Below are 26,438 nucleotides of genomic sequence, written 5' to 3' on the forward strand. Positions count from 1 at the left end.
AGTGTTTATTAAACTAAAAGCTCTTCAGTTTCCTTCTTGCATTTGTAAAAAGACCAAAAAAACCCTTATTTCCCTTGCTTCACAAATAAAATTTGTTTGGGTGTTTTGACCCTTCAGTTAGAAAGGTGCAGACTTACATTGGGCCTGTTTCCAAAAGCAGCATAGAAAGGCTGTTTATTCGGCACAAACAAGTTCTTGATATCATTCAAACACTCGATTTTGAACTTTTCAGGCTTCTTTTCTATCACTTCCCTAGAATAAAATTTGAACAAAATCACTGAATCCTAAAGCACCATTTCAGAGAGGTAATTTCCCCCAGTTCAGCAGGTGTTTGCATTCTCAAAGTATGTTGTGTGCTGAAATTTCCAGTGTATAGACATTGTAGCAGCTGTAAAAAAATCCACTTGCCCAAGAACAGTAAAACATAATTCATTTTTTCCTTTACCAACAATCGCAGTAAAATGCAGGTCAACAGATTGTGTGTCTGAGCTGGTACATTTTCATGCAATACCAAGTTCATAACTACTCTGATGTGGTCTCTACCACCTCAAAGATCATTTAAGTAATCAGGAAGGGTGGCAAGTGAGAACGTGTAGGAACACATTAGGCCTTCTCTCAATTCTACTCCCAATGAAGACAATGCCAGTTTTACCAGTGACAAATGGGAACTTGGGCTACTGCAGACTGCAGCTTATTAGGTCAGTTCATTTTTATTTTACTTTTCTTAAGACTATATTACTTTTACTTTAATTAGCTATCTATTGCAGTTTCCAACAGTGATTGTCTCAGATATTTAGCTAATAAATCAAGAAGGCTGAACATCTGTGGGTGCTTTATAAGAAGTAATATTAATCATTACATTCTTGTCAACATATAGAATTCCCAAGGTTCTAAGACCACTCAGTGCAGTAATGAATTAGCTTGTAGAAGCTCAACTCTGCACTTCTTGCAGCCATACTTCTCTGGACATAATTTTATTGATACATACAGAACCTTACATTAAGTGTCACAGGCTGGGAGGAAGCAGATTGGACAAACATCTCCTTTTCCAGGCTGACATTTTACCTGCTGTAACAGCTTTTAGTACATGCATTTGATCACAAATGTTACATTGCAAATAAAACATTTTGGAATCAGCAAATGGTTTCAGGGGGTCATAATAAAGCTATAGTCCCTCTTCAATTTGTTGGGGTTAAAAACAAGCACACTGGCATAATGATAGTTTATAAATCAGCCATTTCACTCAGTCTCTCAAATCTTTTCTATTTATCTCCTCCCCCTCAGCACACACAAAATTGGCAATAAAATACCTATGTGCTTACCTATGAAAGGCAGAGAACAAGCTGCTGGGGGACAACAACAAGGGGCCCCTAGGTAGGATTGTTCCTTTGTCATTCACCCAATGTAAGTACCCTCTTGTCATATCTGCCATTCCAATGGCACGAGCAGAGCAATACAGAAACTTGTAGCCATTCCTAAGGAAGAATGTTCTGCTTAGTTCATATTCCAGCTAAAGAAATTATTTGCCAACATCAATACTGTATGAAGGTAGTGCCTAGAAGCACCAATCAGGGTAGTAACCTCGTGCACTCACCACGCACAGGAAGAGGAGGTTGTTCCTGCTTTGTAGTAATTTAAAGACTCAAAAAGCAAGCCTAATAGCGAAGGGGAAAGGAGAGCAGGTACTAAGTACTAAGATCAGATTGTTATAGGCTAGATTTATGCACAACCTGGTGGTCCAGTATAACTGGCAAAAAAAAATTAATTATGTAAACAAACCTGCTATATCCAACTCTCATTCAACCCCCACTCTGTTAGTCATAACAATTATTTAAACATGCATTTGCTGAGGAGGACTCCCATTTCTGGATATTAAAAGTTTCTACTGTTGCTTGTACGCAAAAATATTTAGTTACAGCTCAGAATTGCAGCTCAAACTGAATACAGCAGAACAGTGAGTTTTCAGCAAGTCTTTAAAAATGATTCTGCAGACTTTGCAGGCACATCTATTCATGTGCAAAAAAGCTGCATTTGAGCATGTACACAGGCATATGGACACTCAAGAAAGATATCAGACTCGCAGGTGTTGGTCTTGTGTGTCCAAGTCGATGCAAATGCATTTTTAGAGGCCTGATTAAATTTGGCCCACAATATACCAAGAGTGCTGTTTCCAATGCTTAAGATATTGAAGTTCTGCCCAACTCCCATTGACAGTGATGGGCATGAAGAGATAACATTTGGCCCTTTGCATTATATCCCAGGTCAACATGAAGGTTCCAGGGCCCCAAATCTAATCTGACAAGGCAATGATACTAAATCTCAATTTAAAAAAATTCCACTGAAAATAAGTTATTTGAAAATATCCCCAAACATCAGCTCATCTTGTATCCCTCCAACACAATACTAAATGCTGCTAAAAACTATTCCCACTACTGCTGGTGAATAGTGGTGCCATTAATATGTTTTTGAAAAGTGCCACACAAAGGACCAAATCAGGAGCGAAAAAGATTTGTAGGATTAACAGTGGAGAGTAATAAATTTAAACTATTTAAAAGATTACTAGACTCTATACTTTTTAAAGGAACTGAACATTTTTAAGAAGTAGCATCAATTACTGTACATCTGGATTTCAGTAACTTATATGTATGAAACTATGCAAGACATAAATAGCCGAAAGGATACAATTTAGGCTCAACACTTACATTTCAAATAACTTTTACAAAATAGTGCTTTCGTGATTTTTTTGAAATACAACCATCTAAAGAAACACTGTTACAATTCTCCTTCTCAAGCAGCACAACAAAGAACGTCTTTGGAATTTGTTATACACTACAATTTTTAAAACTAAAATAGTGACTCTATTTTTTGGAAATACAACGAACAAAACCAAATTATCAGGGAAAGTGGTAGTTGATGGGCAAAGCAACAACACGTGTTAGGAGAGTTCTCAATGTAAAAAAATTTATTTTGTAGTAGATAGAATTTATTTTTCATCATTAGGTCATGAAAAATTGGTCTAAATTAGAAACTCGGTTAATCTGATTAATGTTAATTCAATTTGTCAGTAATTCCAAATATCCTGGTTTCTTCAATGTAAAATACATACTCATTGATGGAATGGTAGAGTTTTGCAATGCCTTGATGGGTCCAGTCCTTGCCAAGCTGTGGAAGAATCTGCCCTAAGGCATCAGACCTAAAAACAAGAACCATCAGAATTAAGTATATAAGGAGAGATTTTTCATTATTAAAAAAAAAAACACCAAACAATAAAAAAATACTACCACTGAATTTATTTTGTAACAAATATTTGCGGAAGACTCAAAGCATCTCTGTGCCACAGAATCTAGAGGTTACCACAAAGACTTGGTAGCCAGTCTGGATTGAGCCATTAGTGAGCCCCAAGTGCAACAGCAAATCGCTACACCCTGTCCCAAGTTACCTGCTAAACTGGAGGGAGGGGGCGGGGGGGAGGATCTCACTGAAAGACAGAGTGTTGCTACATTTATATTTTTTTTAAACTCTTATCATAGATTACTTTAAGTGTTTTTTACTGTAATTTGTACTTCTTACAGTAATCAGCAATCTCTCATTGGTATTCTCTCTATGATGTAAATTTAGAGGACAGGCTGGATTAAAGCTCTCTTTGCATCACTCTTAATAAAATCTTCAAAGGAGGGTGCTATAAACAACATTGAAATATATCACCCTGAAACTTAAAAGTAAAAATAATGTAATGGTACTTGCTTGGTTATTGTTCCATCAATATCAGAGATGATGATTTTGTCATTCCAGTTCCAGAGGTATATTGTTCCTGCACAGCGGCAAGTACCTTGATATTGGGTTGTAATACTAAACACAACATCATTTGGGCCATCTCTGAGCATCAATTTTGCCTTTAAAATAAACCAAGACTATTAAAGTGTTTTGCATAGTTAAGAATTTATAAATAGTAAAAGAGCTATAGGAAATGTCATGGGTGCTCATACATATCTACTTGTATAATCAGATTAAATGCAATTTGTAATTATGTGTTGATTAATTCCTCAAATTAAAGCCATTTCACAAGTATCCAAAGTTATCTTGGTGCACTATCCAGATACATCATCCCACCCCCTTGCCTATCAAAAGAAACAATCCTGGTAATTTCCCAACTTTCTCCCTCTGCTAATAAAGGAACCTATCCTCAATTTTATTTTAGCATTATTCTAGATCAGCAATTATCTTTTAATTAAAAAAATTTAAAATCCATGTATGTCTCCTCTCTAAAACATCCTTGCCATTCTTTACTACTGGGTTAACTTTCATTGATGCAACTAGACAGGATTTGGAAAGATATCATTTCTAGAGCTTTTATCTAATTAATTGCATCCAATTACATTTAAATAGATTTAAAGGAACTAATTATGCAAGTATTTCTGCAATATCTATATTTAGGATTCCTCAGTCAGCTTTTGTTAATACTAAAATGTGCCTCTTCCTCATTTAGCAAGAAACCGTTTGTTTTATTTCTTGTCTACACTAGCAAAAATGGGACCAGAATTCAACATTGGTGCAGCTCCACTGATAGAATCTGCAGTGTTGTCAGGCATATGCTTTTGCCACTGTGTCACCTAAGTCTGATCAGAGTAAGCCGGAACAGAACAATAATAAAGACATCAAAGCTCTGGCTGCATTGCAGCTTCCACTCCTGCTATTGTGGTAGAGTGATACCACTGGTAAGTTATGGGTCCCCATTTTTGCCAGCGTGGATGCAGGCTTTATGTGATGTTATCCTTTCCTTCTTGTATATTTCATTCTTTCAAAAAGGGACAGAAATGGAAATTAAATTCTAGAATGGTCAAATATTTTTTACTATTAGAGCTTCTAAAATGAGTTAGAATTTAAGACTCATACTCATAATTGGACTTGTATGCTGCTTCAGATGTGTGCTACTGGACAGTTATAGGAGCAGATGACATGGGAATTATAAGAGATTGTACAATATGACATTTGTCAGTGTCCTGACCATGAACTACAGAAAAAATATGACTACAATTATCATAATTATATTTGCTAGATGATTTTTTTATCATAACACAGAAGACTGCGGTGTTCCTATAGCACAAGAAAACACAGGTCCTTTAAATCCAGTTGCTCTTTGTCCAAAGTGCTAAATGTAGGATTCCAGAAATGATTCTAGTCCAACTTTACCTATATTAGATAAAGGTTCAATGGTTACTGTAGTACAGTGGTTCTTAACCTTGTTGGAGGTACTGAACCCCGCAAGTTTCATACGTGCATTCATCGAACCCTTCATAGTTGGAAAAATAAAATGTTTTTTTTTCAAATTCAAAACATAGATATATATATTTTATTAATGCACAAAATGAACCATGCATCAGTTGCACATAAAATCACTGTGTTCAAAGAACAAAACCAACAAAACATGAATGTCACACAAAAACAAAAACATAACTCAATGAATATTTACTGCAAATCAATGTGACTTTTGCTGTTGCCTTTCAGAGACAAGTTCAGAAATGCGCGGCTTCACCTTGGCAAGTGCCACTCTCATATCATTTTCGCAACAAAGTCTGTTCCTTTTCTTCGTTTTTATGTCTACCATCCTCGAAAAGGATTGCTCGCAAAGATATGTTGTAACAAACGGTATGAGTATCTCAAGGGCTTTCTTAGCAATAAGAGGGTACGGTACGATTTGGTGACACCAAAACGTTGAGAGCGTTGTTGTTCTGAAGAGCTGCTGTTGAACCTGGCTCTGCTGAAGTTCAATGATTTCGTCGAGGTACTCATCATTGACATCTGCTGTCGCAACACTAAACGTGAACGGCTGTCTCACCCATGCTGGATATGACCCTCTGGTGGGGAAGTATCCGTCGAGAGACTTTGCGAGCTCATCTAAGTGCATGGCAATTGCTTGCTTCAGTTCCCCGGGTACAGAAATGTCTCCGATTCCAGACACGTCTTCGATCTTACTTACACAGTCGTCCAGCAGGGGAAAGTTTGCGAAGTTATCATTCTCTGTTCGTCGTTTCCATAACGGTAGCTTTTTTTGAAAAGCCTTCAGGTTTTCTTCCGCTTCGATGATATTGACTCCACCCCCTGCATCTGTTGATTGAGATGATTGAGAGCATCGAAGATATCGGCCATGTACGCCAAAATGAGAATGAACTCAGAATTTTCGAAGCAATCTGCATGACAATGTTGGTGCTCTCGCAAAAACAGGGCTAATTCCACATGCATGGCAAAAACACGATTCAGCACCTTTCCCCGGAATAACCACTGAATGTTAGAATGGTACAGAAGTACCTCGAATTCAGAGCCCATTTCATTACACAGCTCTTTGAAGATGCAATGCTTCAGAGCACTATTTCGCACATAGTTCACACATTCCACTACAATTTTTAATACTTCTGCCAGTTTTGGAGGCAAGGTTTTTGTTGCCAACGCATGCCTGTGCAGAACACAGTGCGTAACAATGATGTGTGGAGCATCGACTTTCACCAGCGCACCAAAACCAGAGTTTCGTCCCAGCATGGCTGGAGCTCCATCCGAACAAATGGCAGAAACCATATCCCACAAAAGATCATTGTCTCTGAAGAAGTCATCCACAAGTTTCTTCACGTCGGCTGCCTTAGTTGTTGTTGTAAGAGGCTTACAAAATAAAAAATCTTCCTTTATCATGTCGTCTTTCACATAGCGCACAAATACAACAAGCTGGCTTAGACTGGAAACATCGGTGGTCTCGTCGAGTTGGAGGCTGAATTTTGCTGGGCTTGATATCAGATCTGCAACTACTTGAGCCAAGATGTCATTGCTCATGTCATCTATTCTGCTGCTGATGGTGTCATTTGAAAGAGGAATTTGGGACAACTTATTTTCAGCAGCTTTTCCCAGCATGATATTCGCCATCTTCAACGCAGCTGGTTTTATGAGTATTTCACCAATGGTGTGTGGTTTTCCCTGCTTTGCGATCAGGTACGCAACTTCGTATGATGCTGTTAAGATCGGTTTGTCGATGGGTACAAAGCCGAGAACAGGCAGAGTAGCCCTTTCATCGAATCTGGCTCTCTTCACCTTGAATTCAGCAAGCGTTGTGTTCTTGTATTTCCCATTTCCATGCAGCTTTAGGAAGCGTTCCCTTAGTTTTGCCGGTGCTAGACTAGAATTGCTCAACTTGGCATTGCAAATCATGCATTGAGGACGCTGACTCCCATCACATTCCGTTATACACGTGAATCCATATTGTACGTATTCGTCCGACCACTTTCTTTTTTTGCTCGACATAGTACGAAGGGATTGGAATATTAAAAAGGAAATCACAAATGACGTACAATCACGACAGTCACAAGTCGACTACTGAGCGACCAAGTTCTCTGCAGCACAGATATCAAGGCCAAGCGAGCAGCCAATGATGGCCGTGCGGAGCGTGACGTCACGAATCATACGAGTGGGGTGAACGGCAGGGCTGCCAGGTCGTGCCATGCATGGCATTTTTTGCCATAAATTACGCAACAAATTTTAGAATTTGCCATAAATATTCGTCAATATCCTTCAGTTTCTTATGGTGAAACATTGAAAATGCCATAAAAGTATTGTGTGAATGCCAAAAGTATATTAATGCACCTGGCAACCCTGGTGAACGGAATGGACACACACACACCTCCGCCGAACCCCTGAGACTGACTCACCGAACCCCTGGGGTTCGATCGAACCCAGGTTAAGAACCACTGCTGTAGTATGTTTTGTGAAAAACTCAAAATGAAAAAAACAGACCACTTATCAGAGCTGCTCCATACAAAAACATACCACTTACTATTTGGTCTGAAGACAGTCTAAGTGACTTCTTGTAAGAGGTGATGTTCCCATGACTTGGATGTTCCACTGGGACAGAATCTATTTTTAAGGATCCTTTCAGCTCTTGTGACCCTTCATCACTCGAAGACTCATCTTCCATTGGCCTAATATGACATCAACCAAAATAAAAGTAAACTGCAGTTTAATGTTTTATATTGGCTTAAAACTCATGTCTTCTCATATGTGCAAGACCCATTTTAGGTATCAAGATTTCTGCTTGTAGCAAGGATTTGCCATTGGTCTTGAGAAAATTAGTCCTCAAGGTGTATTGTTTTAATCTAGGTACAGAGTGTGTATTTTGCATAAATAAATAAATAAAATGCCCACACCATCTTAATCATAGTAGAATCTGGCTAAGCTAAACTTATGGTGGGAAGCTCCACTACAGATTAGTGACGTTTGCAGTTAGCATGTGTCAAACCAGGGCTAGCATATGCTAGTGTAGTGGGGAAGAGAAGTCTTGTAACATCCTGGTATTGGTGAAGCCTTGAAATAATGCTATTTACATTGACGCTTGCTTCTCCCACTTCAGGTTGGGTAGGGACATGAGATCAGGCTGGCACTACTGCTGTGCTGTTGAACTAGGTACACCACTGATAAAGAGGGATATTGGCCAAGTGGTGGTGCTTTGAGAGCTCTCTGAGAACCAAAGATTAACGGTGGCTTAATAAATAACACAAATTAGTGGCTCACCTCTAAAGATTACTCTGTATGTCTTTTCTTCTCTGCCAATTAATCTAAAGTTTCAAGGACTTAAAAAAACTAGAGTTACATTTAGGTTTCCTGGGATATTCCTACCACCATGGTACACTTAGATATTTACTTAAACCTTATCCTCATCCCTTCCTAAAATATTGGAGAGAGACGAGGGGAACAAAACATTACGGGGACTTGTTTTGACTGCCAGCACTAGACAGAAAAGTTTTGTGCTGATTACTACTAGTTCTTGGGTGACTCATTCCCACTCTCCTTTTCTTTTTTTCTCAATTCCTGGCTCTCCCCAGTTCAGCATTTATTCATTTACATCCAATACTATTTTTATTGTTTCAATTCTTGTATGTTACAAAAAATGGCATATTGTGCAAATCAACCAATGAACATTAGGATTTTACAATAAGAAACGAACAGACACCATAACCCTATATATTCACATGATTTAAGAAACTGGAATGCATTGCTTGGTTTTACTGGCACACAGTTTCTTGCTGAAGTGTTGGCCAAAATCTGTGGGGGTTTTTTTATTTTGTTTTTTTAAAGTAGCTCAGAGGAAACGTTTCTTTCCACAAGACATCCCCATTGAATTCTTCAAAAATAATGACACTACTGAGCCTGCAAACGAATCCTCAGACAGGAACACACCTGCTATTAACTTGTTCTTCTGTAGTTGCTGGCAGGTCATTTGTTCTTTGTGCCTCAGACTTCCCCTCCTTTGCCTCTGGTAGCTAAGATAGCACAAGAATCAAGAACATACCAACATTTTAGGCATCTTCCACTGGCAAAAACTACTTTAAATTTCAAGCATAAGCAGCTATCATATGAACAGCAAATTTGCTACTCTTTATCTGTATGAGGTACTCAGACTTGCTCATTACGGGGACTACTTTATTAGAGATCCTTTCATAGACCATTTTCGCTCAAACTATTAAATTTTGTAGGCAAACAGGAAAGATTCTGCAGACCAGATACTAATTAATTCTCTAATCAGGCACTTTCTGGTGCACAATCTATGGTCAAAATCTTGCAACCAAGTTGCTTATGACAGTAGCAAAAAAGAAAAAGGATAAAAGCAGTATAATACTAGTGTTTAGTGGTCTTGATCCTACCAGGCAAGTGTTCCTATCATAGAAATTGCTACTAAAATTTACAGCCTTTTCAGTAGCACCTAAGAGACCATGAATGGGCTTCGAGAGAACCACCTTTAGAAGTGGACCGCTTCAGCTTGGTGTTGTAACGTGTGTAGGAGAGCATGAAGGAAGCTGGCACTGCTACTGACCATTTTCTAGCAATCGAGACGCTCAATCCAGCACCTTTTATAAACATTAAATTCACTAAAAATAAACTCTAAAAAGTGTTGAAGTTAAAGAAATGCATGTTCAAAGTACTGGACGAAAGCTTAAATCAACCTAAAATAGCTAGTCAAAATTACAATACTGCAATTATGTAAGGGGCAGACTGACAGAATACTGTGCCCATTTTTATATTTCCCTTTTATTTGCACAGAAGTTCCCAAAATACACTGCAACTTCTTTGAAAAGCAGTTTTGAAGACAACTGATGGTTTAAAGTGAGGACAACCTGAAATAAAAGGCTATATCTACACGACCCCACAGTTGGGACTACTGGATTGCAGCATGCTGCGCTATAACCCCCTCATGTGGATGTTGGCATGATCTAAAAGGTACCCAGTATCTATCACAAACTTGGTGCCTTTTAGTTTGTGCCAGCAGCATCCATGTAGTGGAGTTACAGCGCAGCATACTAGCATGAGCTGCAATTCACACCCCCATAGATCAAACTGCAGGGCAATTTAAACAAGTCCTAAAATCCTTCAATCCAAATGTGATGTGTTTAAGTTGGTAATGTTACTAGTGATATTTTAGTCTCTAAATCTCAAAAGCAGTTTAAATAGTTACATAATATTGATGAAATCTTCAACATGCAGCTTTACAGCACTGGTTGCCAAAAATCTGATCAGCACATGTTGTCTGATGCATTTAAGAGCAAAACTTTACAATTGATTTTGATTCACATAACTATTAAAAGATAAAATAGGCTTCAATTACTTGTTGAGCCATGCTGTCCTTCTTGCGCCAGAACCACCATCTTCCAGATTTCTTGGGCATCTTGTCTTTAACCCAAGACTCTACTGTAGCCTAAAAATGTTTAGTTTAGTTAGTTTGTGTATATATACAGAAAAATATTAAAATTTTAGACCTGTATTACTATACATACAAGTTGCATTAAAGTTTCTGATAGTTTACCTTGGGCAAACTTTTCTGGAACACCTGCAAGCTGAGAATCATAGGAGCAGCCAATGCCCAGTTATAATACCTGGTTTAAGGAGATAGTCTTGATGAGAAGCTATAATAAGGACTGAATTCAGGAGAAATAAATGATTAGTGTGCAACATGCTCTTTGCTTGGCCCAAAAAAAAAAGTTTGAATTTTGTTGTAGGTTTCTCATAAAACATGCAACTAATGCTTGCTGCAAGCCAAATAGCTTTTTTTTTTCCCACATCCTAATGTTCACTGTTAGTGACAAATGCTGCAAGATCTTGCTTTAGAAGATGCAAATCTGACTTCAACCTACAATTCAAAGGCATGTTGCATGAGCAAAAGATCACAAATACAAAATACATATGGAAATACAAGTTAGAATTAGAACTGAAAGATATAGTAATATTACTAAAAAAAGAAAGCTACATGACACGTAAACATTTCATAATAACAGGAAATTACCTGTTGTAAATCCTTATTACTAGATTAGGATTGTCTATGAGTCCTGGATTTTCGGCAAATTCATTGTAAGTAATAATATGTTCCATGAATTTTTCTGCAATACAAGAACATTTTATCAATTCAGTTAAAAACTATTTTGCCTCTTCTTTTTTGAGACTGCCTTTAGTGAAGTTTGTTGTCTTGAATACACACTATTAAAATCCATTTCTTTGAGCTTGCAAATATGTTTGCTAACTTTCTAACATTAGCCAAAAGAGATGCTAAAAATGGTCCCCTTCACAAGTGGAAAAACTTGAAAAATACCATAAACATTTACTCAATTGCAGGAAAAGCTTCCACTTCCAGACCCCCACTCCATCAATCACAATAATGAGAATGAAGTACAGGAAGGAAGTAGAGACTGATTTACTTTTAAAAAAAAGGAAATTTAAGTGTGTCATATCATGAAATCTACATATTGACCTACAAGTAACTGTTGTTTTGTGAATGTCAGCAAGTACCCATTACCTATAATGGCCTTTGACACTGTACTGAGTTATTCAGTTGAGTTCTCACTCCAATGCACTAACCCCCTGCATGAGGAAATTTTTTTTTTAAATTTAGCTTTTTATAATTCACAACTGATTTTTATACTTATACAAATCACATCACTAAGATACACATTCAACGTGTGTATTGATCATGGACTTAATTTTGTTATAAAGTTCTCCGACAGCTGGAGAGCAGGAATATTATGGCAAAACTTGAATATTGAATAAAACAGACACTAATGCTTAAATATCCCCCCATTGTGTTCAGGAAATAAGTGACATTTAAGGAAAAAAAGGTAAGGAGCATATATGGTTAACTTTCACATTCTACAGTGTGTGAATAATTAAGCAGGAAAATCTAGAGACAAAACCAATGTGACATGAAAACAACAGGATAAGAAATATTTTGGGAGGGGAAAGGAAGATTCATCTCCATTTCTAAAGCAAGATAGTCCAAGATGATGGCATTTTCCATCTTTTTAATCTCTTGCTTAGTTAGAGGAAGGAAGACAGTGTATCAAGCAATGGGATACGAACACAATTTTAAAGCTTTATATAATGGCAAAGCAAGCAATGAGGAAGCCAGCAGCAAACGTAGTCATATATTTCACATATGGTGCAGCAGAAGGAGAGAAATAAGCTGTAAGGAAGATAAGAGCTTTTCTTGTCTAGTTTTAGACTGACCCCCATAGTATGAATGCACATCATCTACCTTTTGCTAATGTTTGAGAGTTTTATACTGTATATATATGATTCCACAGTGGTTGATTTACCCAAAGCTTATAAAATATAAAACAACATGTTCTCAGCTCTCTGATTCCCCATGTAGATCATAATTAAAAACTAAAAGTTTCATATGGCTGCCTTCTAAAATAGAGTCGAAAGAGAATCTGAAGTAACTTCATTAGGCTGTACTTAATTCACATTTCTGGCTTAAAGTAGATATTTGACTTTGTTTCTTACATACCTTTAGAGATCTCTCCATTTTCACTTAAACCTCCGCAGATAGAAAGTGTGACATCAGGCAAGTCCATAGCAGAATCAGACATGCACTCTGTGCCACTGTCAGCAGCAGCACTTCCCACTGACTGTGGTGACTGGGAACCAGAGAGGGTATCCAACTCAGTCCACTGTCTGGAACCTGGATCAGATTCACTGAAAGAAAGGAGTTCACATTTTGTGTATGTAATTCTCTTGCATACAAGCATGTATGTATTTTAAGTTATTTGCAACCATAGTATTATGTGAAACGCAACACAAAATACAACCCCGCGCTATATACTCTTGTATTTCAAATATATTGTTACAAAATTAAAGATTTGTTCTACAATCACAAGATTTTCTTTTCTGAAAAAGGAAATTGAGTATTTGTGCACCCACATGTTAACAATAGGTATTTTCACTCACTGACATTTCATCTCAGAATTGAAATATTAAAATGGAATGTCATCTGCTCTACCTCTTCTGACAAGTTCTTTGTGATAGGAACTTATTTTGTAATGATCCAGACCAATTAATTCAGCTAATTCAAAGCAATCAGGCTCTAATAAAAAGAGAGAGAGAGATGACTTGTGAAATGGTCTGAAAAATGAATAGGTGCATGGACCTATTAGATTATGTTTTTTTTGTTTGTTGTTGTTTTTTTTAAGTTAAACTTGATAATGCTGAAAGACCGAGAGCCCCAATTCTCCTCCCATTTATGCTAATGTAAATCAGGAATAGCTACAAATAACTACATTCAAGTCATACTGGAGTTACACTGGTACAAAACTGGTTTAAACAAGATAAGAATCTGGGCCTTAGAATTGTCATTTGACTGATTTAGACAAGCACCCTTGTTCATGATAATACTTAGGAATGCACTTAAGCACATGCTTGAGTCAGGGCTTTATTACAGTTGAATTAGAGATTGACACTGACTAAAATATTCCTACTGAATTTTTCAGGATTCTGTAAAACTAAAATACACATAGATACCAAGTGTCTATGACCAAGTGTATTTTATAACATTAAAGGAGTCTCATTCTTCTCTTTTCCCCCCAATCCCGGAAAAACAAAACTCAAAACAAAACCAAAAAAACCCAGCAAGACATTGCCCAATTTTGATTTCCAAAAAGGAAAACTAAAAGTATTGGAATGTTTAGCAACAGTATAATCCAAATTTCCATATGAGAAGGAACTTTAGAAACTATTATTTAGTTTTAGATTTTAAACTATGTATTTTTCTAGTATGTGCATAGTGAGACCCAGAACTGAAAGGCTTACTTAACATCTGAAAGGTTGTAGGATACAGAGTGCAGTTTTCAGAAGTCGATCCAAGGTGGGGGAGGAGGGAGAGTTTTAGAACCAAGAGTAGGTGGATAAGAATGAACCTAAAAGAAAGCCGGACTGTGTACTATTAGCTGACATTGCCTGGTAGATATGATTTTTAGATAAAACTGCCTGCTTGTCTTGAATCTGTACACTGTACTTAATAGGAAATCTATTAGTTAATCAGTAAATACTACCAATTTATCTTCTTGCCATCTGGATTCAATGAGTATCCAGTTTAGAGAAACAATGCTTTTTTTTTTTTTTTTTTTAAACACAAATATAAGTACATAAAGCGCATCTGCTAACTGAGTTGGAGCAATTTCCTTAGCTCAGCCACTTTAGACTCCACTTCTACTCAGACACTGACATGGTACTCTAGATATAAATATCTACTTTAAGCTCATGGTATTGCTCATGAGCAATGTTAGTTCCCATGTCAAGAAACAAGTTTACATTTGTATTTCCAGTGTTATAATGTTAAGTTTTGATTTTATGACGGCCTTAGTGACACTACACCACACCGTGAAAATCAGGAGTTTAGATAATTTGGGTATCCTAAATTATAGAACCATAGAATCAGAGTTGGAAGGGACCTTAGGAGGTCATCTAGTCCAACCCCCTGCTCAAAGCAGGACTAACCAGGACTAACCTCAGCTAAATAATCCCAGCCAGGGCTTTGTCAAGCCACGGCTTAAAAACCTCCAAAGATGGAGATTCCACCACCTCCCTAGGTAACCCATTCCAGTGCTTCACCACGCTCCTAGTGAAAAACTTTTTCCTAATGTCCAACCTAGATCTCTCCCACTGCAACTTGAGACTGTTGCTCCTTGTTCTGTCATCTGCCACCACTGAGAACAGCCTAGCTCCATCCTCTCTGGAACCCCCTTTCAGGTAGTTAAAGGCTGCTATCAAATCCCCCCTCATTCTTCTCTTCTGCAGACTAAACAAGCCTAGTTCCCTCAGCCTCTCCTCGTAAGTCTTGTGCTCCAGCCCCCTAATCATTTTTGTTGCCCTCCGCTGGACCCTCTCCAACTTCTCCACATCCTTTTTGTAGTGGGGAGCCCAAAACTGGTCACAATATTCCAAATGTGGCCTCACCAATGCCGAATACAGGGAAATAATCACTTTCCGCGATCTGCTGGCAATGCTCCTACTAAATGCAGCCCAATATGTTGTTAGCCTTCTTGGCAACCAGGGCACACTGCTGACTCATATCCAGCTTCTTATCCACTGTTACCCCCAGGTCCTTTTCTGCAGAACTGCTGCTTAGCTCATCAGTCTCCAGACTGTAACTGTGCATGGGATTCTTCCGTCCTAAGTGCAGGACTCTGCATTTGTCCTTGTTGAACCCCATCAGATTTCTTTTGGCCCAATCCTCCAGTTTGTTTAGGTCCTTCTGTATCCTATCCCTATCTTCCAAGGTATCTACCACTCCCCCCAGCTTAGTGTCATCTGCAAACTTGCAATCTACCCCATCCTCCAGATCATTAATGAAGATGTTGAACAAAACCGGCCCCAGGACTGACCCCCGGGGCACTCCGCTTGTGACCAGCTGCCAGCTAGACATGGAGCCATTGATCACTACTCGTTGAGCCCTATGCTCTAGCCAGTTCTCTATCCATTTTATAGTCCATTCATCCAACCCATACTTCAACTTGCTGATAAGAATACTGTCAGAGACCGTATCAAAAGCTTTGCTAAAGTCAAAGTATATCACGTCCACCGCTTTCCCCACATCCACAAAGCCAGTCACTTCTTCATAAACAGCAATCAGATTGGTCAGGCATGACTTTCCCTTGGTGAATCCATGTTGACTGTTCCTGATCACCTTCCTCTCTTCTAAGTGCCTTAAAATGGATTCCTTAAGGACCTGGCTCCATGATTTTTCCAGGGATTGAGGTGAGACTGACCAGTCTGTAGTCCCCTGGATCCTCTTTCCTCCCTTTCTTGAAGACGGGCACTATATTTGCTTTTTTCTAGTCATCAGAGACCTCCCCGAATTGCCACGAGTATTTTGGTTTTTTATGGTTAAGACTGGCCACTGCTTACCACAGAAAGGAAGGAGGAATGTTCTTAAGAGGTTTTTTTCCCCCTTTTGGAACTCCTCACTTAAAAATCCAAATCCTTATAGGCTCCCATCTGCAGTTCATGTGGTTGGCAGATTTTTTGTAAGTGATACTACACAAAATAGAGCCCTGAGGCAAAAATCAAGCAGAGTAATTTCTTGTTTCTTGGTAAAATGATTGCTGTGCTGGTATGCTGAGTTCTCTTCTTTCACTAACTCCCATTTTAAGCGAATTAAAATCTTGGTTATCCAGGTTCACTTATCTAAGGCCTTATTAACTGAAAAGTGTTCTCTGGAGCCTTGAAAAATAGCAAGGATCAACATAATTGGCCAAATGGTTCCCCCAAGGCCAACTCAATGGAGCTCGTCCTGTTCCCTCCCTCCTTCCAAAACCAGTCACTTCCCCAGATGAAAGAGCTCTGCAGTTGGAGGGAGAGGCTTCAGTCCTGTTTCCAAAAAATGCTACAGTCAAAATCGCCCCTCCACATCCTGATCCACAACCCCCATTTTCTCTCAGCCAGTTCCTAAGCTACAGTGGCGTTCTGAGCTCTATAGAGCTCGGGAGGAACTCTTCAGCTACAGAGGATTCTTGAGGAGGAGAAAAGTTGAGCGAGAATGAGGAGCAGGAAAGGATTACAGGTTTTTCCATGCCACCAGACTGCCACCACAACTCCTAAACTTTGGTTGTGCACACATCCTTTGTAGTTTTTGAGCCAGGTGGGAAAGGAGAAGCAGACCAGCAGTCTAAAAATCTGTGCTCAGTTAGTGTTCAGGTTCCTCCAAACTTCAAAGCCTGCGGGCTGGCTCCCCCAGTTATCTGAAGGTTTTGGATGCCCTTGAAACCTTCAAATAATCCATGCTTGGCTGTAACAAAATACTGTTTTAATAAAAATGATTTTCCTTAGCCTTTATTAAAGGCTTAAGTTTAAGTAATATAGTCTCTAAGCAAACCACTTCAAAAGTCAATTATACTGGGCAAAATACAGGAGAAAAAAACTGCACAGATGACAGAACTGCCTTTGACAGATAGACTATATCAGCTTTTCCAGATCACCCCATGTTACAACAGAAAAGTCTCAGGACCCCTCTCTGTCTAGCTATAAAGAAAAGGAAAGTGATAGAATGAAGCCTGCACCCTTTTTGTGATATCCCAGGAGTCATAACCCACAGGCTAATAACCTGCAGGCTTGATGGAAGAAAGCCCACATTACTGGTCCATTTAACTTCAATGATTCTGATGGCACAACTGCACCCCATCATAATTCTGAACTCCACCAATTTTGACAAAACTTTAAGTTTGCTCTCAGTATTCCCTCAATCAGATCCAATTTAAGAGAATGGGCATTACGGTACACGAATTTCCTCCACCAGTTCTTCACACTACTACTTTGCACAACTCATTGCTAAATTTCTCTGCTGAAACCAGTAAAAAGTGGTATCATATGGGATACAGCCCCAAGGGTGATAGTTGAACTCAGTAAGAGAGAGGAATAAAAGGTCAGATATTTCATATTTCATCTTTGCTGCTGCTACTGATTCTGTCTGAAATGACGCAGATATACTGGATGCTTTATGACCTTCTGTAAAGCTTGTAGAATTTAGATGTTTCTTTTTGGATATGCTGGAGAATATCTTAGAAGTTAAAACATTTTAACTACATAAAACCTGAAAAAGGGTGATAACTCAGTTACACAGACATTTTCTTGCGAAAAAATGCTCAGTTTATATAGTAACGCTAAGGATACACATTTCACTCCATGAATACAGTGATGTCAGTTACATGGGAAAACACATTAGCACTAAGACAAATTACTGGGAACATTACTGACCCCCAAAATAGCTATATAAGTTTAAACTTCCCCACAAGGCCCCAGAACTTTCTGGTTTCAGTTGGGATGGAAATACCACAATAAGCAGCCTTTCACATCATATTTCAGTCTCTCTCCTTCTTGACAAAACCAGAAGCACAGAGGTGTACAGAACATGTGCAATATTCATTTAGCCTATTATATACTCTAAAAGCTCAAAGACAGGGTTGGATTTTGAACCAGGATTGGGTCAGTTCTTTTATCTCAATAGGCTCATCCACTCCTAAAACTAACAGACGCATTATTTTGCAATATAGGCCTTGCCATATTAAAACACTAACTCCAAGCTACCTTTTGGGAAAGTAGAGTGCGGCAACTTCAGGTTCCAAAGCCTTCAAGTCATCCAAGTAAATATCCTGAGGCCCCTGGTGTTGGCTTCGCTTGTGCATGCCTGTTGATTATCATAACAATTAGATTTTTTTAGACTAATACATGTATTGAATATAGTGTTGTGGGGAGCACGGTTTTCTGTGCTCTGAACATTGTTCATACAGAAACCTAAACAGGAATTTCTGCTGATTACTTGGCCTATAGTCAGTAAAGTTTTTTGGTTGCTTTTTTAAAATAAAAAAATATTAGCTGTATTTAAATCTCAAAACAAAGTGTAAGGCTACAGTTTTTGAATAATTTCATCAAATTTCACAGAACATTTTGTGGGAATGGACCAGTTCTTTTAAACACAAAATGAATACCTTTCTTTTTTGATGGAGAGTCTATTTTTGGTGGTGGTTTTGTGTCTGAAGAACTGTCTGCTAATGGGCTGGGGAGATGATCAGCATCTAATGTAGATGATTCTTGAGGGATCTCCAGCAGAGGTTCTATGACTGCAGATGTAAGAGAATCTTTAACCTCCATCTGCTTAAACAGCGGATAAGTTCTTGGCTCAGGTTTCAGTACCGTACAGACAGAATCTTTCATCAAAAAATCATCTTCAACTTCATCAGAACTGAGGATGACCCTAAAATGAGTCTTCTCTGACGGGATAATGGTAGCTGTTCTAGGATGCTCCAATTTGTCCTTCTTGCTTATCTGAAAAGAAGAAAGATCTTGTTCTAATATACTTTCATGCAATGTGTCATTCATTTTATTCAGCTCTGAATATTAGCTAACAAGTGCTTATAGTATAATTATGCTAGAGGTATTTCTTTTCAAACCAAAAAAGTCAAAAGCCTGCTGGATTAACTTTAATGTATCTTTTAGCAACTTCATATGCAGTCTTATTAATAAAGTCCCGGCAATGGAAACCACATAGGAACATGAGTTTCACAGAGTATAAAATCTGTCCATATTTCTATTGTAAGCTCATCCACAATTCAAGTTCTACCTGAAGGCCCACCTCTGCCATCATGCCTATAGGAAGCTTGCTGAATGATAAGCTTGAAGAGTAAGATGGGAATATTGGTCATATTTCTATTTATGTTTTATACTTGCACTTTTTGGGCTAACACATACTGCATATAGGTTATATCACTTCTTTCTGCCCCCTACTCATTTATCTGGATTGTGAACTCCAGCCAGGGACTTAGGACAGCGATCTCTTTGGAAAGCATCTAGCATACTGTTGTTCTACCAGAAATAGCCTGGCTAAGACACTGTTTAGCATATAATAACACGGAAATATATTGTGTCTCCATTGTTACTGGTGAGGGATGTATGAGTAATTAGCACAACTTGAATTCATGACACTATATTAAAACAGACCTCATTAAAAACAGCTCTCCATTTCCCCCATTTTTATGTGGTTAGGTCACTTTTGAAGAATTGCAGTGACAAATCTAGACAGGTTTTTCACACACACAAATATTAACACTAACCCTAACTTTTCAATTGTTGATGATAGATCATTGCTTACAGTCAAAACATCTCTCAATAGTAACCCAATTTTAAAAAATAATATTCATGTACAGCCTTTTTCCAAAAGCACCTTTGTTTGAATGGGCTCAGTGAACTTCTGAGAGGCTCTGCATCAGAACAGGGGCCCACTCACATGGAGCTGGGTATGGGTTTGGGGCCTAAATTTCATCATCTCTGAAGGGTGCAGAGAAGGTGCTACATTATACTTCCCTGCCTCAGTTTGGACAACAGTGGATTTATCTCAGACATCTACCCGGGGAGGGCAAGGAACATTTATAAAGGGGGCTGTCTAGGGATGTACAAGTCCAGAAAATCTCTTCACCTGTCCTATCCAGGACCACTCCCAAGTGGGGCTGCATTTGGTAGCTAAAAGTGCACAATGTGAGAGTGAGCAGCCACCACGTCCCCTATATTAGTATTTGCACCTGTTTGCCCTGGACTGAACCTGGTCCTATATTTTACACAAAAGCTTACTAAACTTGATCATTCCTATTGTAGCTAATGTATCATTTTAAAATTATCTTCTATTTCTAGCAACAACTTAAAGAGCTACAGATTTTTACTTTAAGATCACTCTGGAAGAATTTTGCAGTTCTGCTTTTGAAATCAATAAAAAGCCTTCAGTTTAGCCAGCCACGAGAGGGTGCTATTTTCATATTTCTGTTGACATTCACAATTGTTCATTTTATCCCAATATTCTAATGTGAAATACAGTGTTTTAAGGAAGACAAAATTCAGTCACATTAAAAGGCCCAGACAGCATATAAAAATTCATCTGTAAATAACTTTACCTTAGTAGATTCTGGGAATCCTCCCCATGTCCACTCCATATGAGATTCAGCTCTAAGCAAGCTCTCTGAAGGTTTCACTTCTAGTTCTGAATCACTTTTAGGACAGACTGGGTCTGAGAAAGGCCTAGCAAAACAAAAACAGAAAGCTACAGTGTTTAAAATGGATTTATTGTGCAGCTACTTTTGTTAGAGTTTTCTCTAGTTTAACAGAGCTTCAATTATTCAGCAACAGGGCAAGAAGCCCAGTTGGTGTTTTCAAACTGAGAAATGAGGTTAAAACTAAAATCACATTAAGGGGCTGATCACCCTAAACAGATTTCTTCATTGTAACTTGAAGTGTTCTCAGTATAATCCCCCACAATTTTTTTAAAATTAATTGATTTAGCTGCCATCATGAGACTGATGTATTTCCTCCTGTTAATTTAGGATAATCTATTTTAAATTCCTGTGTTCTAGAAAAAAAAAAGTATTCCAGTTTGCAAGGCCCCAAAAATTGAATCCATTACTAAAGTCCTACTATTGCTGCAAATTAACTTAAATGGATGTGGCAGTAATTTACATTCCAATATACAACACCATGCAGCAGTACACCCCCCCCCCCATCCCCTCATCCCCTTTGTGGGGGTGACAAAACTAGGAGGGCATGTGATCAAATCGGGGGAGGGGGGGGAGTACATGTTAACTTGAAAGTTTCCTCAGAATAATAAGATCCAGATACATTACAATGGTATTTCAGCTGCTTGCAGCTTGGAGACAGAACCACACCCCTCAATCACTGATAGCAGGGGAATGCCCTCACCTTGAAGTTGCCTTCAATCGAGACAACTTTGACAGGCAAGATAATTCAGTTCTACTTTCCTAAATTACAATCTGAGTAGTGTTCTAAGAAGTAGAATGATCTATGACCTTGTGGGGCTGGATGGAATAAGGATTATTACTCTAAGGAAGCATTTAGTGTTGAGATTTGTACAAAAATTTTCTTTTCTTGAATATGCTAATAAAATACTACAAAAACTTGACATTCTGCTTGAACACTCCGAGCTAGTCTACACTTAAAAATTACAGCAGCACAGCTTTACCAATATAGCTGTGCTGCTGTAAGAGCACTTGTATAGCTGTATTATGTCAACATAAGCGCTTATGCTGGCAAAATTTATGTCACTCAAGGGGATGTTTTTTCCACACCCTGGGCCCAGAGCAACATGTTTTGCAGGCATAAGCACTAATGTGGACAAGGCCTCATACACCCCAGTATTCCTATAGTAGGGTCTTTAAGTCATGTTTCATCAGTTTAACTTGGTAGTTAAACATTGGTCTTTGCACCAGGAAGTAGAATAAATTCTGTGGATTAACTTTTTAGGGTTCACAAGATTATCACAAGCGTGATAATCATCCAAGCATTGATTTAAGTCTGTCTGTTCCTAGTTGGAGGTAGACACATCAGAAGATCCAGTCAGGTGCAAGAGCAATAGCTTCTTCAACCAGAAAGCCAATAGTATCACTGCTGCTCTCTCCTTTGTATGTTTTGTATGGTCCTGCGGAGTAGTGGAAAAAAGCAACTTCCCAGCTTGGCAAGAAGTCATTTCACTACCTCACATCCCAGCTCCTGATACATGGACAGGCCACAGGGCAGTTTATTGCTGTTCCAGATGCAAAGAGATCAATCCCCAGACCACCAAATAGATTTAATTTGAGTGAGGATATTTCTAGGTGCAGATTCCACTCTGCTTAATCCTTCTTCTGTCATGTAAGTCTTGGTGTTCCTCTTCATCGGCAATGCATAAGGAAACTTTGCTCCATGCAGGATCGGAGAAAGGATGATGGTGTTCTTCCTAGATTATTCATGAAAACCCTTCAAACATATTGACAATCATGACCAGAACAAGTCTGTTATCCATGGAAGGAAAAGTGTTCAGGTACTTCAATGAATCAGACAGTGCCTCAGGATCCTGCACTTCTGTTAGTTATCATTTGCAAAAAAGTATTTTCTCCTGTTGTACTTCAAGTGCTGTTTTAACTTGCCAAATTAACTTTATTCCTTTCTACAATGTCTGGCAGAGGCCAAGACTTTAAATCAACTACTCTGAATAGTCTCAGCCTTCCACAGTTCCCACTGTATCATTAAAATAGATATGAACTGATTTGCCTAAGCACTTTATCAGTGCCATTTATGTCCCACTATATTTTCAAGGACAAGCCCTTAGTCTATGGAATTTTTTTAGCTTTTAGCTTGTACCTGCAATGCTACCCACTCATGTTAGCAGTGTTTCTGAAAGCACACAGAGGCACTTTGTGTGTCAGGTTTGGGGAATGGGGATTGGGAGGGAGGTGGAGGGAATATTAGTCTAATGCAGTGTTTCTCAACCTTTTAAGTAGCAAATACCCCCTAACTTCTGAAAATTTTAATAAGTACCCCAACACTCAATTTTCCTCTCTGAGAAATACCATCTTTTCCCCCCTTTACCACAGGACGACTGTATTTCTTGTAAAACAGGAGAGTTCTGAGTTCTTCAGTGCTATGTGGCTGATCACAAAATCCCCTGCCGTTTCTCCCCTCCTTTCTCCTCCCCTTCCTACATATAGGAGCAAAGGTCAATGCCAGCCAATCACTATGGCGTGATGGCAGGGTCATGTGGTGTTCTCCTCACACAGACAGGAACCTGTGAGGTATGAGCATGCACTAGTGGCCCACCAGAGTGGACAGCAGCATTCCCCATGGTTGTCCTTCAGGGGTACAGGCCTGGGGCAAATCACACTGTGTGGGCCACCTGCCTCCCAGCTGGGAGCTAGGACTGGGCTGGAAGCAGGCGGCTGCCACTTGGCTTCCCCAGAAGTTGGCAGCTGCTGCTCACCTCCCTTCACTGGGTTTTTCACCACATACCCCCTGCCTGTGTCTCACGTACCCCCAGGGGTACGCATACCACAGGTTGAGAAACTATGGTCTAATGCAATGTGAGAATTTTCAAGCCCACAGGAGGGGGCTACCTATATTTGGCAGCCTGTGAAGGGCCTATATAGTGAGGAGGCCATTCTGGAGATGGAAATTTTTAACCAGTTAGAAATGCTGACCTTTGACCAGCAGGGAAAATAGCTACATTACCTTTGGGAGTGATACCAAGTTGAATTTGGACTGGTGCAAATTGAGGAACTTCCTGTCCTTGTAAAAATGGAGGCCGCCGGGGGGGAGAGGAGGGAGGGGGGAAATGGATAAAAATAAACAAACTGTGGGCCAATAGGTCCCTTACTTCCTGCTTGTTCTTGCATACCTGGACTGCTTTTCCTCTGCGCTTGCCTGTTCTTATGGGGCACATAAAACAGAAGGGAATGTCAGTGGGTGAGCCACTGCCTGCTGCCAGTGACTGACAGGAATGGTTTTGCCTCCAAACTGCAAGCAGGTTGAAGTACCCCTTGTAACAGATTTACGCACCTTAGCACGATGAAGAAAATAACAATCCAAGTGGCACCGATTTTAGGGATCAATATCAAGCCCTGCCTCTTGTCTGTCTGTTCCTTTTTTTGAGCAAGTAGTGATGAGATATTGGTTAAATTTTCACCTTGTTTTTTGTACATAAAAACTGAGCCAGCAGACCCAGTGAAAAAAGACCTGTTCTCACTACATGCACAGTTTACACTATAAAGAACTGGAAGAAGCTGAGGCTTGCTCATCTTGATTGTATACTTTAACACTTGAAAAGCTCAAAGGGCACATGTACTCCTGCTAATGATTTTGTAAGGTAAAGAGTAGGAGCCAAGTCTTCCTTCTCCTTCTCGAACAGTCACCCCCTCCTGAACAATTAAAGGATTCTTCAGCCACCAAAATGGCTCTCCCATCCAGAATGGGTAGTGCTTCATGCACCAGAAAGAAAGAATGGTTTTACGGTTAAGGAACTGGACTAGGGAAAAAAACAGTTACTAACCTTCTGTAACTGTTGTTCCTAGGGATGTGTTGCTCATGTTGATTCCAAGTAGGTGTGTACACACCACAGTCACAGGAAGGTTTTCCCCCGTAGGGTCAGCTCTGGTGCCCCCTGGAGTCATGCCCTCATGGCACTGTATATAGGCCCTGCCGACACCCCACCTCTTCAGTTCCTTCTTGCTGGCTGACTCTGACAGAGGGGTAGATGCGTGGGTCTTGGAATAGACATGAGCAACACATCTCCAAGAACAAGAGTTACAGAAGATTAGGGCTAGCCTACACTTAAAACTTACAGCAGCACAGCTGTATCAGTACAGTTGTGCCACTGTAAGAGAGCGCTTATGTAGCTGCATTATGTCGATGCAAGAGAGCTCCCCCGGTGACATAAAACCATCTAAATGAGCAGCGGTATCTATGTCGGCAGGAGAGCACCTCCCGCCAACATAGCACTGTCCACACTAACACTTATGCCGGCAAAACGTATGTTGCTCAGGGGCGACAAGAGTTTTGTCAGCATAAGTGCTAGTGTAGTCAGGGCCAAGTAACCATTTGTTCTTCTTCAACTGCTTGCTCATGTCAATTCCAAGTAGGTGACTCCCAAGATGGTCCATAGGAGGAGGGGTTGGAGTTCAAAAAGCCCCGCGGACTGTAGTGCTGCTCTGCCAAAAGCAGCATCATCTCTGACGTGCTGTGTAATAGTGTAGTGTGCAGCAAAAGGTTGAATAGATGACCACTTTGCTGCTCTACAAATGTCCTGGATTGGGATTAGCCGAAGATGCCTGTTCCCTTGTGGAATGAGCCGTCAATGGTGGGGCAGGCATCCTCACCAAGTCGTAACACGTCCAGATACATGATGTGATCCATGAAGAAATCCTTTGAGAAGAATCAGGGAAGCCCTTTCATTCTATCTGCTATTGCTATGAAAAGCTGTGTTGTTTTCCTGAATGGTTTTCTCCTCTCAGTATAAAAGGCCAATGCCCGCTTGACATCCAGAGAATGTAGCCTCTGCTCCCGACTGTTTGTGAGTGGTTTTGGGTAAGAGACCAGGAGGAATATGTCCTGGTTTGTATGGACATAAGAAACCACCTTTAGAAGGAAGGCTGGGTGAGGGTGACGTTGAACCTTGTCCTTGAAAAAGTTGTATAAGGAGACTCCAACATGAGAGCCTTGGGCTCAGACACCCTCCTGTTATGGCCACCAGAAAAGCTACCTTCCAGGATAGATAGAGGAACAAGCATATTGCTAGGGGCTCAAATGGCGGCCCCATCTGTCTTGACAGCATGAGGTTACGGTCCCATTGGGGAATCGGCTAATGCATATGAGGGTATAGCCTATCTAGGCCCTTAAGGAAATGCCTAACCGTGGGGTAAGCAAAGACTGAACAGCCAGCAACACATGGATGAAATGCTGAGATGACAGCCAGGTGGACCTTAATTGACCATGCTGACAGACCCTGTTGCTTCAGCTGTAACAAATAGTCCAAGATAATGGATACCGATGACAGCATAGGTGGGATGCCCTTCTGAGCCGCTCCGAAAAAAATCTCTTCCACTTAGCAAGGTAAGTGGCCTTTGTGGAAGGTTTTCTGCTGCCAAGGAGGACCTCTCTAACTGGTTCAGGTGCATGCTAGTTCTAGAGGATTCAGTCATGGAGCTTCTACGCCATGAAGTGAAGAGACTCAAGGTCGGGGTGCTGTGGTCCTGGGTGATCAGGTCCGGAACTATAGGCAGAGTGATTGGGACTTCCACTGCGAGGTTGAGAAGCATGGTATACCAATGTTGACGTGGCCA

At 39.7% G+C, this 26,438-nt stretch overlaps 1 protein-coding gene across 3 annotated transcripts in view; it reads right to left on the reverse strand.

Annotated features, from left to right (window-relative positions):
- Window positions 1-26,438, reverse strand: part of LPIN2 (lipin 2) — a 68,550-nt gene that overhangs the window by 4,981 nt on the left and 37,131 nt on the right. For 2 of the 3 annotated variants that reach the window (XM_067547194.1, XM_067547185.1), the window contains exons 6-18: window positions 20,733-20,856; window positions 18,780-19,116; window positions 18,379-18,478; window positions 12,809-12,996; window positions 11,312-11,405; window positions 10,835-10,904; window positions 10,637-10,726; window positions 9,214-9,296; window positions 7,814-7,958; window positions 3,745-3,893; window positions 3,107-3,193; window positions 1,323-1,475; window positions 138-252 (exon numbers count right to left, since the gene is read on the reverse strand). In XM_067547194.1, the coding sequence (XP_067403295.1) occupies window positions 138-252; window positions 1,323-1,475; window positions 3,107-3,193; window positions 3,745-3,893; window positions 7,814-7,958; window positions 9,214-9,296; window positions 10,637-10,726; window positions 10,835-10,904; window positions 11,312-11,405; window positions 12,809-12,996; window positions 18,379-18,478; window positions 18,780-19,116; window positions 20,733-20,856 (1,735 nt within the window). The remainder of the gene's footprint in view (window positions 1-137; window positions 253-1,322; window positions 1,476-3,106; window positions 3,194-3,744; window positions 3,894-7,813; window positions 7,959-9,213; window positions 9,297-10,636; window positions 10,727-10,834; window positions 10,905-11,311; window positions 11,406-12,808; window positions 12,997-18,378; window positions 18,479-18,779; window positions 19,117-20,732; window positions 20,857-26,438) is intronic. The other variant, XM_067547204.1, reaches the window with a different exon arrangement.

The sequence above is a fragment of the Emydura macquarii genome, unplaced genomic scaffold, assembly GCF_026122565.2.
Source record: "Emydura macquarii macquarii isolate MOO-44397 ecotype Brisbane River unplaced genomic scaffold, CSIRO-AGI_Emac_v2 contig_212, whole genome shotgun sequence".
NCBI classification, from domain to species: domain Eukaryota; kingdom Metazoa; phylum Chordata; order Testudines; family Chelidae; genus Emydura; species Emydura macquarii.